Here is a 14,057-nt window from a genome sequence, read left to right as displayed (position 1 = left end):
ATTCTCCATAATGATAAACTATTCACCTCACTTCTATATATTTGTTATTTTCTCTCTCTCTTTCTGCTCACTGTCTCCATAGCTGTCTCTTCATCTCAATTTCCAGCTTTCTTTCTCTCTCTGAATTCTCTTCTTACATTCCTCCCCCCTCTCCCTCTATCTTTCTCAAAGACTTGTGGTTAAAAATAGAATACTGGCACCTTAGGGTCTTGTGTCATCTGATTGGGAACTGAAACACCAACAGAAGCATGCACACACGCACACGCACACACTCATACGCACACACGCATACGCACACACAAATGTAATCAATGTGTTTCTGCATCATTTGGAACCTAATTCATTCTCATGGAAGAAAACATGATCACAGAAAATCAAAGGAACACAGGATCTGACATCCTTCAAAGAAAACTCCCCTGACTCCATGTGTATGTGTGTGTGTGTGTGTGTGTGTGTGTCTGATGTGTCCCCTGGAACAAATGACAGTATTGTGGAAAGATACAAGGCAGAGACATTAACAAAGAAGGAAAGAAGAAGAGGAAAGATAAGTCAATAGCGAGAGGGGAAAGAAGAAGTCAGAGAGAAGAAGAAAGAGCACCAATTTATTTTACTGTTGGCATATCAAAAACTATCAATGTTATGTAGAATACATCGATATTGTTCAGATACACAGAGTGTGGAAGACATACCACTCATAAAGATAGATATAGACAGAAATTTGTATCCTCACACTCAGGATAAGAATCATAAGATACATAACTCCTGATGCAATCCTATCACAATGTTTTGAACAATTATATCGCAATACATGTGATTCTGAAATAAGCGCTAAACAGTATTTATTCACTGTTATGCAAAATTGAAAGAAAGATTCATAAGGACATAGATGGATTTTGTGATGTGAAAAATGAGAGACAGGAAACATTACAAGTGGAAGAATATGAGTGGACAGGGATGAGAGGACATCTGCACTGCCAACTTCAATTATAAACACTTTCCGCTCTCCTCTGTCTCGCTTCCCTTCTTCCTGTCTCTCTAACTGACCAACTGGTTTAGGGAAGGAGGGAACGAATGAGGAGACAGATGGCAAAAAGAAGATGGAAAATTTAGAAACTACTTTGAGAGTTGAAATGGACACAGCTACAGAAACAGAGACAGATACTAAAACAAAGCTCTTGGTAGAATTTCCACCTGCCTGCTGAAGCTCAGTTCAGCTTTTCCCTACTTCCCTCCTTTCACGTCTACTGTTTCTTCATTCTTTCTTTCCTATGCTCCCTGCCTCCCTCGTTCCCCTTGTTGCATCAGTTTTTCATTTCAAGCTCGACTGACAAGACCTCAACCTCATCGGTTGCTGGGCAAAGAGCGAGACAAAGAAACAGAGAGAGAAAGAGGGAAAGAGAGAAAAATAGTTTTAGTTGTACAATACGAAGTGGGAGAGGAGGAGTGTTAAGAAAAACTTGGGAGAAGATAACTTGAATGTAGAGGTGGGAACAAATCGAGGAAAACAGGGAGAAAAACGCAAAATGAAATAGGAGGGGAGAAGAGGGAGATGAGGTGAGGAGAGTGGAACGGAGAAGGACAAAAGTAGAAGAGGAGAGCTGTAATAAGCCATGGTTTAAGTCACACTGGGAGCACAGACAACTCTGGACAGGAGGGATCTCTGGGTAACCCCAGGGCATGCACATGCACATGCACGAACACACACCCACACAGACACAAAAAACACATACACACTCTAACTCAGACACACAGGTGAGGGTACACATATAGACACAAATACACACACACAAACACACGGCCAATCACTGCCAACAGCTGTGCCTCCCAGTGAGATATGACCTGCTACAGTGACATAGCACTAAACAGAACCCCAGGAAAAGCACATGGACACAAAAATAAACACAAAGAAAGTGGAAGACATACATAAACCCACTTAATGTAACACAAAAGCACCCCTGCAATAAGACAAACATACAGGATGGGCAACATGATTACCATGAGAGTCACACACAGGTATGCACTCATTACATGTAAAGCAAGAATGATACAAACACAGATATACACACATCCAGAGATAGGCCAATAAACACACAAAAAGACAGCCAAATAAACAACACACATGGTCTCGCACACACAGCGACACAAACAACAGCACAGTGACTAATATGGGCCTACAGGTAGAATGCAAAATGTGTATGTACAGGCAAAGGACAGAAGGTAATTTTAGAAATGGAAATTTGAGCAGCAAGCATGTGTTCTTGTGTGTGTGTGTGTGTGTGTGTGTGTGTGTGTGTGTGTGTGTGTGCGTGTGTGTGTGTGTGTATGTGCATGAGTGTGTACATGTAACAGTGTGGTACAACACTATATTATAGATAAACACTGACGAGCAGAGTGAAATTAGAAATTATATACAAACCTTAAAGGTACCCTGTGGAGTTTTGGACCTTTGTAAGTGGGTCCCTGTTTGTTTGTTGCATGCACACACATGTGCAGGTGGGTGACATAATACACAGTTCTACCAATGGTTACCCGTTATCTATCTGATTAACAGATGGTGGTAATGTGCATAGATATGCACCAATGCCCAAGCAAAGGCGAGGAAGAAGAAGACAACCAGTTAGTAAACATGTATGTTAACAATTTAGGATTTAAAATAATTACTACTAGTGTGGAAGGACTAGTGAAGTGTGGACTAGTGAAGGAAGATGCTTGTTAGAGCTTAAGGAAACACACCACGCACTTTGGTGAGTAACACTGAATGTAAAAATAACTTGTGTTTAGCACAGAACATCCTCCAGGCTCCCCCCTTCCACTGACCTTTCCCCTTAACCCCAACCCAACCTACCTGGCACTATGGGCTTCAGATAAAGTGAAGAAGCGGTATTAGACTTGTTTCACTGGAATCATTTTTTGGACTTATTTTCATGGATTTATTTTACAGGATTTAGTCCACTGGATTTATCCCAACGGACTGTTTATTGAACCCTGTCCTTGGACCTAGTGTACTTTGGAAGTCTTATATTGGATTCATTATAGAAGTTTTGGACTTATTATAATCCTGCTGCTGGATCAGTGCATCCTTCATTTCTACAAAATATTATACATTTTCTGTCTATCTTGTAATTTGCCTTTTCCCACCTATGGCTACTAATGCACACCTTGTTTTTGACAAATTGCTCAAACTTGGCTGGAATAGCATACATGAACCATACTAACAAAAGAGCAAAAATGCAGAGGAAAAAAAACCACAACACACAAATGTTAACACCTGCCCCCAAGGCTTGACCAGACACACAAAAACCCTTACACACAGAGAGCACCTACTTTTTCCAGGAGGGGTAGCCATGCAGTGACAAGGTGAAGGTTTTTCAGGCAAAGCCATTCTCCATTTCGGGAACATTCTCTGAGTGTAGCTAAGGCCACATCAGCCTGTCCCTGACCCATAGAGATCTAGACAGACAGAGAGAGTGAAGGAGGTAGGTGGGGACAATAAACAGAAATTTGGAATTTTTAAAAATTTGATTCCACAAATCCCAAGTTTGGGACAGATAATCTGCCATGAGTCAATATTTTAATGAATTCCTCCTCAGTCAGAAAAAATAAAATACTCACAAAGTGAGATTCCCAGTGTGATTTTTCTCAATAAAGCCCCCATAAAGAGGCCAGTAACTCTTAACTGATCTGATATATATCTATATGTAACTGATATGATCTACAGTAATGTTATATAGTACGCACACACTAATACAACTCAAACTGTAATGAAGGAACATGTCATCCAAAATTAGACTTCTTGCTGTCTTGAAAGTTACTACAATTGATAAACTCCACAAGCAGAACATTTTCAAGAGCTTTCCCCATTTAGGCGCACAATACCCTATACCAGGGGTCTGCAACCTTTACTATTAAAAGAGCCATTTTTGGCCCCTCTCCCAAAAATAAAAATCATCTGAAGCCGCAAAACCTATTCGACCCTTAAAATGAAGATAACACAGAGTTAAAGTTTTATATATAGTCATACTATATATAAAAGAACTAAAGTTTATTGCATTTATGAAATTATAGAAGTAAAAAAAAACTGTTGATATTTTATTGCTGTTTTTACCTGTTATAACAAAGGAAAACACCAAACTCTTCTGAATAGGAGAAAAATACACTGGCATGTGTATGCCTACTTTTAAATAATATACAGAACTATGCAGGCCTATTTGAGTCCTTCTCTAGTTTGTGAAGGATTAAAATAATAAAAAGTAACCCACTTTGAAATAAATTTAACATATAGCTGCAGACTTTTCTTTGTTTGGATTTATCCATGGTTATCTTACCGGGGGTCCGAAACTCAAGATTAGCCACCTATCGGCGGCAGGAAGAGGAAGTAGGCTATAAACATTGCTACTGAGACGTTGTAAGATATGATGTATATTTTATTTGACGAAATATTATCAGTATCAACCCGATCTCCAAAATATGAGGTGTTCTCTTTAAAAGAAAAAAGAAAAAGAAAATAAAAAATAGCTGTTATTTATTTTCTTTATATTTTCTTTTTTTCAAAGCTACAGGGAGCCACTGCAGAAGGGCTGAAGAGCCGCATGCGACTCCAGAGCCGCGGATTGCCGACCCCCGGCCTAAACTATCCATCTGATATTGGTATTGTCTTGAAAAAAATTCTCTTACACTTGCAAATCTGCTGTGACTTCTCCCATCATACCCTGTTATTCAATACCTCATGATAGTTGTCTCTACCAATGGTTTCTGCAGCGAGTTCTGCGAGCTCCTGGGACGGGTCTGCCCCTGGAGAGATGATGATCAACACCGGCTCCCATTCTAATGTCTCAGTGTAGAGACGCCGCAGGTTCAGAGGAGGAGGGGAGAGCTCTTTCATACCTGCAGAGAAGAGGAGAAGGAGATAGCAAGAGAATGAAGGGCGTGAAAGACATATCTGTAAAGTGTGCTTCAACATATCATTTAAATTTGATATGCTATTCAAAGTCAAAGTGACTGGATATACTGCGCAGAGATGGTACACCAGGAGGGGACAGATGAAAGCAGGAAACAAGAAGTGGAGGTAAATGCTAGTAAGTAGCAACAAAGGGGCAAATCAAGTGGGGTTGCCATATCGAGTGGGAAAAGATGACAGGAAGACAGAGGGATGGCATGAACAGGGAGGGGTAGACAGTGCCTAAAGGGGGGTGATGGGGAAGGGAGGTTGGGGGAGAGAAAAAAGTAGAAGAGGGAAAGCAGAGGAGAGGCGATGATGGAGAGAGGGCGTAAGAGGAAGACACTGAGAGAAAAAGAGTGAGAGAGATTAGGAGGATGATGTGCTGTGCATACTGAGTGCTAGGTATGCAGCAGTATTCAACACACATAGCAGAAGAATACCTTGTCAGCCCCCTGGTGTTGAAAAGCCAGGCTCTTTGTGTATGTGTCAAAGTGTGTGTGTGACTGTCTGCATGTGTGCGTTTCCTCACTGAGCATTAGGCTTTAATCCTGCTGTAATATATTGAATCGCATATCAGATATGAGCTAATAGTGACACACAAGAAGCGATACAAGCGCACACAGTGCGAGTGGCTGTGTTAGAAATTCCACTGTGACGTTATTCATGCATGTATCAGCAGATATCTCTCACACACACGCATGCATGCATGCACGCACGCACGCACGCACGCACGCACAGAGTGCTGTCTTTTCTGGTTGAAACAACTGCCCCAGCCTGAACATTCTTTTGGTGTCTGCTGCCAAATGCAATCTGCTGCACTGAAGTCCACACACATGCACGCACACAAGGTCTTGGTAGAGAACATCTCAAGGCGACCTTTTGCTGCATCACCATGGCAACACTAAGAAAAACAGTCATCTGACCACATGGCTTGTGATGTCTGACTGCAAAAAAAGGGAGCATTTACAGAACATACGCATGTACAAATACATACACAAGTACCTTTGACATGACCAGGTAATCAGTATTCGTGCTGCAGACCAGCTTTGTCTGTCTGTGTAGCAAAGTTCACCTTGGCTTTTATGACACACTCTCAGGGCAAAGAGGAGCCTAGAAAAAGACAGTTCTACAGTCTCCCTATGGTTCAAACACCGCTTAGGGGGGTAAACACTGAATGGCTAAGAATTAAATAGCAGACATTCGTTCACACACAGCACTTCACATTATAGGCATATAAATATATATTTTATGATTTTTTTCTAATAAAATCACTGTAATTGGCAGGATACATTTGCATTTAAAAGCCGATTGATTGTTTAAACAAAAAAATGCGTCGTCTTGGCTGGATGATTCATGATAAGAAAAATAACTGAAAGACAGAGACAGGGGTGTTTTTACGCATATGTGGGAGGGTTTGTATTTTAGAGAAGTAGAGTGAGCAAGCCAGTGAGCATGCACTGTGTGTGTGTGTGTGTGTGTGTGTGTGTGTGTGTGTGTGTGTTCACCCAGGCATGCCTGTGTGAGTGAGCAGTGCCCAGGACTGGACTGGGGGGATTGAGTGAGATTAGCTTTAAGAGGATTACAGACCATGCCTCATTAGCATACTGATTCACTGCCAAAAACACATACAGATACACACAAAATCTTCTTCTCCCCTGTCCTTTTTTATTTTTATCTGTCTGTCTCTTTCGCTCTTTCATTCAGACACACACATACACACATCTCATGCACTTGTGCACACACTACACCTTCATCAGTGGGTTCACTTTGTGTTCACGGAGTGTCAAGAGTATCTCTTTATCATAAGATAGTGTGTGTTTTATTACAACTGTCTACAGACAAACAAGAAGAGAGACAAAGGAAGTGACACTTGTGCTTTCGAGGAATTAGCTCAAATGGAAATAGAGACACATACCTTTGAACAATAAGAAATATAAGACAGAAGGGCTCACAGCCACAAACTCAGAAGTACAGATAAGCATATACAACACACACAAAGACACCTTGACAAACACATTGTCACACACAAAAATGCTGGAGTGTCATCTTGTATGGATATTGTGTTACTTCCTATGTGCTTGACAGTAGCTGTTCTGGCCTCGTAGGCAGCACACTACTTTCACACTCTGAAAGTTGTGGGTTGGAGCCTCACACAGGGAAGGTGTTTTTAAAAAATGAATTACATGGAAACAAAAAGAGAAAATTATGACACACACACAACATGGTGTAAATAAAATACAAACAATATGGTGCAAATAAAATGCACACCTTCATGGGCAGATGAATGGGCTAAGAGACACTCATAAATACAGATAAATCCTCATCCTCAATGAGCCAGCATTATTATTAGCACTCTGGAGCAGCTGCACAACAGCTGACACTGAGTTTCAGTCAATAGAGCTTCTGCTATCAGTAAGAAGCAAAGCAGTCAGAGTACTGTGGCTCACCAAAGTGCACTCTCCCTCTGTCTATATCTCTTTCCTTTCATCCCTTTTTGCAACCTCTTATTTTCCACTGGGTCTCTTCTAAGCGTCCTATTTAAACATTTGTAAAAAAAAAAATTGAGAGTTGAGAAAAATACTATAGCTAAATATTCTGCCAATTATTTAAAAAGAAATATGAGAGACTGTAAGAAAACAAGTTAAAATACATTTGCAATTGAATTATCTCTTCATGTTTTCAAGGCCTTCTTGATGAAGTAGGCACCACAGGAAAAATAGGAAAGACAAATGGTACATGATATTAAACGTACACTGCCAGCAGACAAGGTTAACAATCAAAATCAAAGCCTTCCCTGTTGCAGAAAACTAAAAAGTCTTGTATTCTTTGGTTTCTAAGAATTATTGTTCCTCAAGACACAATTTTGAAAATTTTGAAATTCAGAGAGAAGCATATACAGGTTTGTTCTGAAATTTATGTAATTCTATGCTGCGAGTTACCAAGATGACTGTAATGTAACAAAATTAGGTGATAATCCTGGGCTGGTGCTAGTGTTCCAAGAATCCATCCAATTCCATCCAAGAATCCGTTTGCTTCTCCACGTGCTAGAGAGCCACATCAATGTATCACTGTATATAGCTGTATACATCTCCGTTTCGCAGCAGCACAAGCGCAAAGAAAAGGTTATTTGATCTGTGGCTGAACTTGTATCTGTAAACATTACCACATATCACCAGTCATTCAGTAGTGTTTCATTATTTGTTGTGCTTCTGTGATTGCCATTAGAACTACTCTCACTCCAGCATTTCTGCCGCCCATCCAACACTATGACACCATATCATGCACTCATCCATACACACATTCATTTCTAACTACAGAGAATGCCAAATGCACCATATTATTATTTCTTCTTTCGTAGTTATATCCTTAGTCTTTTCATTCCTTAAATCTGTGCGTCCCCTCCTTTGTCATGGCTTTAGTTCTGGGTCATGTCACAAAGCATCTATAGCTGATTACAGCCTTTGTGTGAGCATTTTTGTTTACATCTACATTGTTGTTAGTGAGTACAGAGACCATATTGTGATTGTTTCATTTTTTTTCAGTATTTTAAATCTCATTCACAGCCTCGTTGGCGCAGTAGGCAGCGCGTCAGTCTCATAATCTGAAGGTCGTGAGTTCGAGCCTCACACGGGGCAGGTGTTTTAAAATCAGATGAAACAAAACAATGGTGAAGTCACAGGGTATATTCTGATAAATGTAAAGTGCTGAGTCTGCAGCATACATTACGTGATTCTATGCTGCAAGTTACCAAGCTGACTGCAATGTTACGAAGTTAGGTGATAACCCTGGGCTGGTTCTAGTGTTGGTTCCTTCCAAGAATCTGTTTGCTTCTCCACGTGCTACAGAGCCACCATGGAGCCACATTACTGTATCACTGTATACATCTGTATACATCTCCATTTTCCCAGCAACACTAGCACCAAGAGAGGACGATTCAGTCTGTGCCTGCACTTGTATCTGAAAACATTACAGCATCACCACCAGTCATTCAGTAGTGTTTCATTATTTGTTGTGCTTCTGTGATTGCCATTACAGCTACTCTCACTCCAGCATCTCTGCCGCCCATCCAACACTATGACACCATGTCATGCACTCATCCATACACACATTTATTTCTAACTACAGAGAATGCCAAATGCACCATATTATTATTTCCTCTGTCATAGTTATATCCTTAGTCTTTTGATTTCTTAAAGCTGCGCGTCCCCTCCATTGTCATGGCTTTAGTTCTGGGTCATGTCACAAAGCATCTGAAGTTGATTACAGCGTTTGTGTGAGCATTTTTGTGTACACGTACATTGTTATTATTCAGTACAGAGACCATGTTGTGATTGTTTCTTTTTTTTCAATATTTTAAAACTCATTTGTAGCCTTGTTGGCGCAGTAGGCAGCGCGTCAGTCTCATAATCTGAAGGTCGTGAGTTCGAGCCTCACACGGGGCAGGTGTTTTAAAATCAGATGAAACAAAACAATGGGGAAGTCACAGGGTATATTCTGGTAAATGCAGAGTGCTGAGTCTGCAACATAAAGTATTTGGTTCTATGCTGCAAGTTACCAGGTCGACAGCAATGTTACAAAGTCAGGCGATAACCCTGGGCTGGTGATAGGGTGGGTATCTTTCCGAGAGTCCGTTTGCTCCTCCACGTGCTACAGAGCCACCATAGAGCCACAGCAATGTATCACTGTATACATCTCCATTTTCGCATCTTCGAGCACCTAGTATAACAACAATTCATCACTAACTAGACGGAATGCCAAATGCACCATATTATTATTTCTTCGGTTGTGGCTATATCCTTAGTCTTTTGATTCTTTAAATCTGTGCGTCCCCTCCTTTGTCATGGCTTTAGTTCTGGGTCATGTCACAAAGCATCTATAGCTGATTACAGCATTTATGTGAGCATTTTTGTGTACGTATACATTGTTGTTATTACGTACAAAGACCATGTTGTCATTGTTTCATTTTTTTTTTCAATATTTTAAACCCTATTTGTAGCCTCGTTGGCGCAGTAGGCAGCGCGTCAGTCTCATAATCTGAAGGTCGTGAGTTCGAGCCTCACACGGGGCAGGTGTTTTTAAATCAGATAAAACAAAATAATGGGGAGGTCGCAGTGTTTATTCTGGCAAATGTAGAATGCCAAGTCTGCAGCACAGAGTATGTGATTCTGTGCTGGAAGTTACCAAGCTGACTGCAATGTTACGAAGTTAGGCGATAACCCTGGGCTGGTACTACGGTTGGTATCTTTCCAAGAATCTGTTTGCTCCTCAACGTGCTACAGAGCCACCATAGAGCCACAGCAATGTATCACTGTATACATCTCCATTTTCCCAGCAATGCTACAGCCAAGAGAAGGCAATTTAGTCTGTGGCTGAACTTGCATTTGCGCATCCCCTCCTCTGTCATGGCTATAATTCAGGGTCATATCACAAAAGACTATAGATGATTATAGCATTTGTGTGACCATTTTTGTGTACACATACATTGATTTAAAAACACCTGCCCCGTGTGAGGCTCGAACTCACGACCTTCAGATTATGAGACTGACGCGCTGCCTACTGCGCCAACGAGGCTACAAATGAGGTTTGAAATTTAAAAAAAAAAATGAAACAATCACAATATGGTCTCTGTAATCAATAACAACAGATGAAACAAAACAATGGGGAAGACACAGGGTATATTCTGGTAAATGTAGAGTGCTGAGTCTGCAACATAAAGTATGTGATTCTATGCTGCAAATTACCAAGATGACTGCAATGTTACAAAGTTAGGTGATAACCCTGGGCTGGTGCTGGTGTTGGTTCCTTCCAAGAATCTGTTTGCTTCTCCATGTGCTAGAGAGCCACCACAGAGTCACATCAATGTATCTCTATACATCTCCGTTTTCGCATCTTCGAGCACCTAGTATAACAACAACTCCTCACTAACTAGACGGACTGTCTAATGCACCATATTATAATTTCTTCGGTTGTAGCTATAGCCTTAGTCTTTTGATTTCCTAAATCTGCGCCCCCCCTCCTTTGTCATGGCTTTAGTTCTGGGTCATGTCACAAAGCATCTGAAGTTGATTACAGCGTTTGTGTGAGCATTTTTGTGTACACGTACATTGTTATCATTCAGTACAGAGACCATGTTGTGATTGTTTCTTTTTTTTCAATATTTTAAAACTCATTTGTAGCCTCGTTGGCGCAGTAGGCAGCGCGTCAGTCTCATAATCTGAAGGTCGTGAGTTCGAGCCTCACACGGGGCAGGTGTTTTAAAATCAGATGAAACAAAACAATGGGGAGGTCACAGGGTATATTCTGGTAAATGCAGAGTGCTGAGTCTGCAACATAAAGTATTTGGTTCTATGCTGCAAGTTACCAGGTCGACAGCAATGTTACAAAGTCAGGCGATAACCCTGGGCTGGTGATAGGGTGGGTATCTTTCCGAGAGTCCGTTTGCTCCTCCACGTGCTACAGAGCCACCATAGAGCCACAGCAATGCATCACTGTATACATCTCCATTTTCGCATCTTCGAGCACCTAGTATAACAACAATTCATCACTAACTAGACGGAATGCCAAATGCACCATATTATTATTTCTTCGGTTGTGGCTATATCCTTAGTCTTTTGATTCTTTAAATCTGTGCGTCCCCTCCTTTGTCATGGCTTTAGTTCTGGGTCATGTCACAAAGCATCTATAGCTGATTACAGCATTTATGTGAGCATTTTTGTGTACGTATACATTGTTGTTATTACGTACAAAGACCATGTTGTCATTGTTTCATTTTTTTTTCAATATTTTGAACCCCATTTGTAGCCTCGTTGGCGCAGTAGGCAGCGCGTCAGTCTCATAATCTGAAGGTCGTGAGTTCGAGCCTCACACGGGGCAGGTGTTTTTAAAACAGATGAAACAAAACAATGGGGAAGTCACAGGTTATACTCTGGTAAATGTAGAGTGCTGACTATGCATCATTAAGTATGTGATTCTATGCTGCAAGTTACCAAGTCGACAACAATGTTACGAAGTTAGGTGATAAGCCTGGGCTGGTGCTACGGTGGTTATCTTTCCAAGAGTCCGTTTGCTCCTCCACGTGCTACAGAGCCACCATAGAGCCACAGCAATACATCACTGTATACATCTCCGTTTTCCCAGCAACGCTACAGCCAAAAGAAGGCAAATTAGTCTGTGGCTGAGCTTGCATCTGAAAACATTACAGCATCACCACCAGTCATTCAGTAGTGTTTCATTATTGGTTGTGAATCTGTGATTGCCATTAGAACTACTCTCACTCCAGCATCTCTGCCACCCATCCAACACTATGACACCATGTTGTGCACTCATCCATACACACATTCATCCCCAACTACACAGAATGCCAAATGCACCATATTATTACTTCTTCTGTCATAGTTATATCCTTAGTCTTTTGATTCTTTAAATCTGTGCGTTCGCTCCTTTGTCATGGCTTCAGTTCTGGGTCATGTCACAAAGCATCTATAACTGCTGACAGCATTTGTGTGAGCATTTTTGTGTAAAAATACATTCTTGTTATTGATTACAGAGACCATATTGTGATTGTTTCATTTTTTTTTCAATATTTTGAACCCCATTTGTAGCCTCGTTGGCGCAGTAGGCAGCGCGTCAGTCTCATAATCTGAAGGTCGTGAGTTCGAGCCTCACACGGGGCAGGTGTTTTAAAATCAGATAAAACAAAACAATGGGGAAGTCACAGTGTTAATTTGGTATATGTAGAATGCTGAGTCTACAACATACAGTATGTGATTCTATGCGGCAAATTACCAAGATGACTGCAACGTTACTAAGTTAGGTGATAACCCTGGGCTGGTACTGGTGTTGGTTCCTTCCAAAAATCTGTTTGCTTCTCCACGTGCTACAGAGCCACCATGGAGCTACATTATTGTATCACTGTATACATCTGTATACATCTCCATTTTCCCAGCAACACTAGCACCAAGAGAAGACGATTCAGTCTGTGCCTGCACTTGTATCTGAAAACATTACAGCATCACCACCAGTCATTCAGTAGCGTTTCATTATCGGTTGTGCTTCTGTGATTGCCATTAGAGCTACTCTCACTCCAGCATCTCTGCCGCCCATCCAACACTATGACACCATGTCATGCACTCATCCATACACACATTCATCCCCAACTACACAGAATGCCAAATGCACCATATTATTATTTCTTCTTTCGTAGTTATATCCTTAGTCTTTTCATTCCTTAAATCTGCGCGTCCCCTCCTTTGTCATGGCTTTAGTTCTGTGTCATGTCTCAAAGAATCTATAGCTGATTACAGCATTTGTGTGAGCATTTCTGTGTACAAATACATTGTTGTTATTGATTACAGAAACCATATTGTGATTGTTTCAATTTTTTTTCAATATTTTAAACCCCATTTGTAGCCTCGTTGGCGCAGTAGGCAGCGCGTCAGTCTCATAATCTGAAGGTCGTGAGTTCGAGCCTCACACGGGGCAGGTGTTTTAAAATCAGATGAAACAAAATAATGGGGAAGTCACAGTGTTAATTTGATAAATGCTGCAAGTTACCAAGCTGACTGCAATGTTATGAAGTTAGGTGATAACCCTGGACTGGTTCTAGTGTTGGTTCGTTTCAAGAATCTTTTTGCTTCTCCACGTGCTACAGAGCCACAATAGAGCCACATTATTGTATCACTGTATACATCTGTATACATCTACACGTTCCCAGCAACACTAACACAAAGAGAAGGCGATTCAGTCTGTGCCTGCACTTGTATATGAAAACATTACAGCATCACCACCAGTCATTCAATAGCGTTTCATCATCGGTTGTGCTTCTGTGATTGCCATTACAGCTACTCTCACTCCAGCATCTCTGCCACCCATCCAACACTATGACACCATGTTATGCACTCATCCATACACACATTTATTTCTAACTACACAGAATGCCAAATGCACCATATTAGTATTTCTTCTTTCGTAGTTATATCCTTAGTCTTTTGATTCCTTAAATCTGCACATCCCCTCCATTGTCATGGCTTTAGTTCTGGGTCATGTCACAAAGCATCTGAAGCTGATTACAGCCTTTGTGTGACCATTTTTGTGTACAAATACATTGTTGTTATTGATC

At 41.0% G+C, this 14,057-nt stretch overlaps 1 protein-coding gene and 8 non-coding genes across 9 annotated transcripts in view; 7 read left to right on the top strand and 2 right to left on the bottom strand.

Moving 5' to 3' along the window:
• dync2h1 (dynein cytoplasmic 2 heavy chain 1) overlaps positions 1-14,057 on the bottom strand; it is a 113,030-nt gene that overhangs the window by 28,395 nt on the left and 70,578 nt on the right. Inside the window, exons 81-82 of the mRNA XM_022748436.1 lie at positions 4,724-4,884; positions 3,325-3,450 (exon numbers count right to left, since the gene is read on the bottom strand). Coding sequence (XP_022604157.1) covers positions 3,325-3,450; positions 4,724-4,884 — 287 coding nt within the window. The remainder of the gene's footprint in view (positions 1-3,324; positions 3,451-4,723; positions 4,885-14,057) is intronic.
• On the top strand, positions 8,502-8,574 carry trnam-cau. Its single transcript has one exon. It is a non-coding gene; the product is annotated as a tRNA-Met (tRNA).
• On the top strand, positions 9,309-9,381 carry trnam-cau. The gene has a single exon. It is a non-coding gene; the product is annotated as a tRNA-Met (tRNA).
• trnam-cau lies at positions 9,935-10,007 on the top strand. The gene has a single exon. It is a non-coding gene; the product is annotated as a tRNA-Met (tRNA).
• On the bottom strand, positions 10,438-10,510 carry trnam-cau. Its single transcript has one exon. It is a non-coding gene; the product is annotated as a tRNA-Met (tRNA).
• trnam-cau lies at positions 11,115-11,187 on the top strand. Its single transcript has one exon. It is a non-coding gene; the product is annotated as a tRNA-Met (tRNA).
• trnam-cau lies at positions 11,740-11,812 on the top strand. The gene has a single exon. It is a non-coding gene; the product is annotated as a tRNA-Met (tRNA).
• Positions 12,540-12,612, top strand: trnam-cau. The gene has a single exon. It is a non-coding gene; the product is annotated as a tRNA-Met (tRNA).
• On the top strand, positions 13,348-13,420 carry trnam-cau. Its single transcript has one exon. It is a non-coding gene; the product is annotated as a tRNA-Met (tRNA).

This window comes from Seriola dumerili, unplaced genomic scaffold (assembly GCF_002260705.1).
Source record: "Seriola dumerili isolate Sdu_G_001 unplaced genomic scaffold, Sdu_1.0 BDQW01000122.1, whole genome shotgun sequence".
NCBI lineage: Eukaryota > Metazoa > Chordata > Actinopteri > Carangiformes > Carangidae > Seriola > Seriola dumerili.
Note: the sequence above shows the minus strand (reverse complement) of the source record. Positions and strands in the feature narration are given on the sequence as shown.